The sequence below is a fragment of the Capricornis sumatraensis genome, chromosome 2 (assembly GCF_032405125.1).
Source record: "Capricornis sumatraensis isolate serow.1 chromosome 2, serow.2, whole genome shotgun sequence".
Lineage (NCBI taxonomy): Eukaryota > Metazoa > Chordata > Mammalia > Artiodactyla > Bovidae > Capricornis > Capricornis sumatraensis.
In genome coordinates, this window is record NC_091070.1 from 193,991,532 (window position 1) to 193,997,772 (window position 6,241).

At 45.0% G+C, this 6,241-nt stretch overlaps 1 protein-coding gene across 3 annotated transcripts in view; it reads right to left on the reverse strand.

The window, feature by feature from the left end:
* Nucleotides 1-579, reverse strand: part of SCP2 (sterol carrier protein 2) — a 95,710-nt gene extending 95,131 nt beyond the window's left edge. For all 3 annotated transcript variants that reach the window (XM_068965708.1, XM_068965707.1, XM_068965706.1), the window contains exon 1: nucleotides 451-579. In XM_068965708.1, the coding sequence (XP_068821809.1) occupies nucleotides 451-519 (69 nt within the window). In that variant the 5' untranslated portion in view covers nucleotides 520-579. The remainder of the gene's footprint in view (nucleotides 1-450) is intronic.
* Nucleotides 580-6,241: the final 5,662 nt, after the last annotated feature.

The window sequence follows — 6,241 nt, forward strand, 5'->3', positions numbered from 1 at the left end:
ATTCACGACCTGCTTTCCTTCTGAGTATGGGGCAAACCTTGCCTCAGTTACAGGTCCACACAACTTAGGATTCCACCCATATTCAAAGGAGGTGCGGGGTTCGGGTCATCTTGAGGCCTTCTTCACAAACTGCGCCCCACGAAGAAAAGGGAAGAAGGAGGAACATAGAGCCGTAGAACAACACTGCGACATTATGATTCCGCAGAGACATCAACATCACAACCCATCCGAGTCGCCACTCTGATGCCTCACAGACAAGGAGCCGAGCTGGGCGGTGGGAAGCCAGTGGCGCCCTCCGGTAGGAAGGGCAGACAGATGGACGGCGTCAAGTCCTGACACCCCACACCCGACCCTTCAAGCTCCGTTTCCCGGTCACTCAGGGCTCCCGCGGCCTCACCCAGGCTGAGCGGAGCCGGGAGCCCACCTCCAGGGACCCACAGCTCTGTTTACCTTGGTCATCCCAACCCCCACCACAAACACCCGGTTCCGGAGCAGAGACTGTGAAGCGGCCAAAGACATTGTTCGAACCACTGTGGGCACAGGCGGGCGCAGCCGACGTAAAGCTTGCGGATCTGAGGTTGGCGCAGCCTGAAGCCGCAGCTCCGCCTGAGCTCTTGTAGTCAGGGAAGCAACCGGAGGCGGCCGAGGGGCGGGGCGGGGCGGGCAGAACTGGAAACGTGCGCATGCGCCGAGCCACCGGCGAGGACTGTGTAGGGAGGGAGGTGCTAGGGGACTCAAGCGGACAAAGTTCAAGGCGAGAATTCACCGGTTGGCTGGAAGCTCCGTCCCTTTCAGCCCTTGAAAAAGGCTCCATAGGCTAGTACCAGTCTTTCAGGTTTCAATTCTCTATGCTGAGGGCTATTGCGGCCTGCAGCAAGGTCTGAGATTAAGGGGAAGGCTGGATTCACGAAAGGGTAGCCTGAGGAAAAATTTTGAAATGTTGGGAGTTGCTCTGTATCCTATCGGTCGAGAAGTTAGAAAAGATACACTACGGGGGAGGGGGGACAGATTTTATTGTATGAATGTCTAAAATAAAACCAAAGTCCTGCCACTAGCCGTGTGACTTTTTTTTTTTAGTGTTTATAATGTGGTCAGTTTGTTGATTATTTATGTATTTTTGGCTTTGCTGGATGTTCCTTGCTTCGCGCACTTTCTCTAGTTGTAAGGGGCAGCGGCCAGTCTTCCTTGCGGTGCACAGCCTTCTCACTGCGGTGACTCGTCTTGTTGGGGAGCACAGGCTCTGGATGCCCCGGCTTCAGTAGCTGCAGCACCTGCTCTCAGTAGTTGTGGCGACCTGGGGCTTAGTTGCTCAGGGGCTTGTGGGATCTTCCCAGACCTGGGATTTGAGCGAACCCGTGTCCCCTGCATTGGCAGGCAGATTCTTACCTACTGTGCCACCAGGAAAGTCTGCTGTGTGACATTTTGTCTTGTGAGGATTAAGGGAGGTGATAGAAGCAAAGCCTTTAGCACTTGATACAGGGACTATATATACGTAGGTATGTTGTGGATATATTATATATTTAGGGGATGATTTTTATTGGCTGATTCTGAATTTGCAGATTTTCCTACAGCTAAGAATGAATCAGTAACCCCAAAATCAGTACTCCAAGAGCTCTGGAGTTGGGGGGAAAAAATATGTGAGTTGCCCCACATGTCTGTTCTCAGTTGAGGTTACACAAGACCCTGTCCAGTTCATGCTGTAAACAAATGTGTTTCTCATGATTTCGTGCCATGTTTTCACATTTTTGTGTTTTGTTGTTCATTTCACCATTTAAAAATCTCCCGCTCATGTTTGGGAACACATGTAAGAATTAAAGATTTTAAAGTTAAAAAAAAAAATAAAAATTGAAAAAATAAATAAATAAAAATCTCCCGCAACCATGGTGCCTGAAGCACTACCTGGTATACCTGTGAAGTTCTACCTGTGAAGAAAATACTGAACTTGGCTCATACATGAGTTATAGTGTTTTTGGCCCTGAGCTCAAATACAAATAACAAGATGTCTTTAAACAGAAACACATAAAACCAGCTTATTTATTGATCAAAATATGTTGTGGGCAGAGACTTGCAGGTGCCTAACCCTATATTTTCCTTAGGAGCAATTGTTCAGTGTTCACTAATTTGTGTTCACAGCAACTTTTAGAAAATAACTAACACCAGACTCTGAGAACTGACTCTGTATGTGTGTATGTTTGTAAAATTTCTGAGGCCCCTTCCAGTCTTAGGGTGTATGATAAGAGCCTCTCATAGATCTTCATGGCATAAAGCATCAGATGCTGGAAGGTCACATCCTCCAGTTGTTCTTAGGACTGGTAGAATTTAAGGCCAGGTGTTCATTTAACAAAAACTCCAGTTGGCTGCTGAGGAGTTACTGGGCAGGAGGTGAAAAGACAGAGGACTTGGGGCAAGCTGAGGTGTTTCTGAGACTGACCAAGCTATCTCTGTGGGGACTGAGTATCCTGTCTGTGGGCAGGAGTGGGTGGGTAGGGACATGTTCAAATTGATGCTGACTGGCCTCAGCTCAGTTCAGTTCAGTCGCTCAGTCATGTCCGACTCTTTGCAACCCCATGAATTGCAGCACGCCAGGCCTCCCTGTCCATCACCAACTCCTGGAGTTCACCCAAACCCACGTCCATCGAGTCGGTGATGCCATCCGGCCATCTCATCCTCTGTGGTCCCCTTCTCCTCCTGCCCCCAATCCCTCCCAGCATCACAGTCTTTTCCAATGAGTCAACTCTTCACATCAGGTGGCCAAAGTACTGGAGTTTCAGCTTTAGCATCATTCCTTCCAAAGAACAGCAAGGACTGATCTCCTTTAGGGGGTTGCAAAAGACAGACACACTTAGCCCTGAAGGGAAACTGAACCAAGTGGACTCTCAGTTCATAGGCCATTTTTATTATTTCAAAAGACCTTATAGAAATTGCACATTTATATATACTGTGCCACCCCCCAATAAAAATCACCAAAGGTTCAGAACATCCATATTAGAGCCCACTTTCTACTGGATCAGAGCATCTGGGAGTAAAGCCTAGGCATGAATGTTTAGTTTTACCAGGTGATTCTAAGGAGCCTCCACTAAAGAATGGGTCAGCTTAGTAAAATCTTCACCTGGTCAGACAAGGGGCAAAGAATCTCCCCTTTTCCTCCCTATCCCTAGAGCCTAGCATAAGGCAGGCACTGAAGAAGTCATTAAGTGAAGAGCTGTTTCTTGAAACTCTGATTGACTGATAAAGACAGCATTATGACTGGTGGATAAACAACACAAGAGAACAAGAAGTCACAGGGTCCAGGTTAATTATCGTGCAACAAATGCTCCCTGTCCATTGGATATTGGTTTCAAAATAGAGCCCATAGGTGGAGACGGAATAATAAACATTGCAGTTAATGCTGAAAACGTTAGAAAGGGACACTTTCCTTTCCAATGTGGAAGACTAGATAATCCAAAAATTCTACCACAAAATATCTAGAAATGCTCCATAAAATACAACAAATGTTCTTTTAAAAGTATACAATATAGGAGAGAGACTTTTCTTGTTTTAATTTTATAGTCCTCTGTACCGTTTGAATGGTTTGATCTTATGTGTGTATTACTTTTTTTTTGTCATTACTATAGTATGTCTTATTTTAATTCTTGTCATCGTGTTCATTTTCATTTTAACTAATTATTTTTGAGTAGACAAGACTTAAAACATGAATCAAGATTCAAAAATTTTAGAAAGTCAAACTGTAAAATTTCTCCTTCCTACCCCTATTGCCAGTTCCTGAGTTCCTCTTCCCTATCCTAGAAATATTTTATGTAGCTACCTTATGAAAGGAGTGGAAACACCGTGTGTGCTCGGTTGTGTCCGACTCTGCGACCCCATGGATTATAGCCCACCAGGCTCCTCTGTCCAGGGAATTTTTCAGGCAAGAATACTGCAGCATATCATCATTTCCTGCTCCAGGGGATCATCCCAATCCAGAGATCAAACCCGCTTCTATTGTGTCTCCTGTGTTGGCAGGTGAATTCTTTACCACTTGGGAAGCCACACAAGTGTATATATGCACACCTAAATAATGCTGTCCTTCTCTATAACACAACTTTTAGCTTTCTTCACACATTCTGATAGCTCAGTTGGTAAAGAATCTGCCTGCAGTGCAGGAGACCCCAGTTCAATTCCTGGGTTGGGAAGATCCGCTGAAGAAGGGATAGGCTACCCACTCCAGTAGTCTTGGGCTTCCCTTGTGGCTCAACTAGTAAAGAATCCGCCTGCAATGCAGGAGACCTGGGTTTGATCCCTGGGTTGGGAAGATCCCCTGGAGAAGGAAATGCTACCTACTCCAGTATTGTGGTGCAGAGAATTGCATGGACTGGGGTCGCAAAGAGTTGGACAGGACTGAGTGACTGTCAATTAATTAAATTAAAAATCACACACTATTCCAATGTTGACTTTTTTCATACAATAGATTTTGAAGCCCACATTAGAGCTTCCTGTGTTTTTTTTCATAACTGCATAGTATTCAGTGTATCACTTCAGTTCAGTCACTCAGTCATGTCTGATTCTTTGCAACCCCACGAACTGCAGCATGCCAGGCCTCCCTGTCCATCACCAACTCCCAGAGTCCACCCAAACTCATGTCCATTGAGTTGGTGATGCCATCCAACCATCTCATCCTCTGTTGTCCCCTTCTCCTCCTGCCCTCAATCTCTCCCAACATCAGGGTCTTTTCCAATGAGTCAGCTCTTCGCATCAGGTGGCCAAAATATTGGAGTTTCAGCTTCAACATCAGTCCTTCCAATGAACATCCAGGACTGATCTCCCTTAGGATGGACTGGCTGGATGTCCTTGCAGTCCAAGGGACTCCCAAGAGTCTTCTCCAACACCACAGCTCAAAAGCATCAATTCTTTGACACTCAGATTTCTTTATAGTCCAACTCTGACATCCATACATGACTACTGGAAAAACCATAGCTTTGACTAGATGGACTTTTGTCGACAAAGTAAACCATAATTTATTTAAGCAATCCCTGTTGTATATCAACATGGTTTCCAGTCTTTTGTTATTATAAGCAATTTGTATATATGATATTTCACACCTGTGTAGGTATATCTGCAGGCTAAATTATTAAAATTGGGATTTCACAGTAAAAAATAGAGGTAATATCTAAACATAAACTGTCATTTAGCCTCCATTAAAGATATTCCTATCATCATTGTCAGAGTGCTCTACATATATCACTTAATAACTAAAACAGGACTTCCTTGGTGGTCCAGTGGTTAAGAATCCATCTGCCAATGTAGGGGACACGGGTTCAATCCCTGGTCCAGGAAGATTCCACATATCTTGGGGAAACTAAGCAGAGGCACCACAACAACTGAACCACGCACCCTAGGGCCCATGCTCTGCAACAAGAGAAGCCATTACAATGAGAAGCCCTTGCACCACAACTAGAGAAAAGCCATGCATGGTAACAAAGAGTCAAGAAACTAAAACAAATAAACAAAATTAAAATAACTAAAACAGTAATTTTTATTTCATATTATAAATTCAGAAGAGATTATTAAGGGAGTTTGGCATAAAACCAGCAGGATTTAAAAGGAGAAAAAAAATGTTATTACTATGGCCCTGTTATTACTACCACTCTAATCCTGCCTCCATTGCTCCTTTGCTAAGCTTCCTTGGAATCCCAGAAACAATCATAATGTAGAGAGGAGGCAGAGCACCTTCTTATTTTAAAACCCAGGCACCAGATTTCCTCTTAGGAAAGGAAGTTTCTTTACTTGGTGTATTAGTTAGCTGCTGCTGCTAAGTCACTTAAGTCATGTCTGACTCTGTGTGACCCCATAGATGGCAGCCCACCAGGCTCCCCAGTCCCTGGGATTCTCCAGGCAAGAACACTGGAGTGGGTTGCCATTTCCTTCTCCAATGCAGGAAAGTGAAAAGTGAAAGTGAAGTCGCTCAGTCGTGTCCAACTCTGAGTGACCCCATGGACTGCAGCGCACCAGGCTCCTCCGTCCATGGGATTTTCCAGGCAAGAGTACTATAGTGGGGTGCCATTGCCTTCTCTGATTAGTTTGCTAGTGTTGCCATAACAAAGTCACAAACTGAATAATTTAAACAGCAGCAATGTATTTCTGCACAGTTCTGGGGGCTAGAAGTCTAGGATCAAGGTAATGGCAGGGTTCATTGTGTCTGAGGCCTTGGCTTCTCCTTGGCTTCTAAATGGCCATCCTCCCCTTTGTCTTCCCCTATACTCAT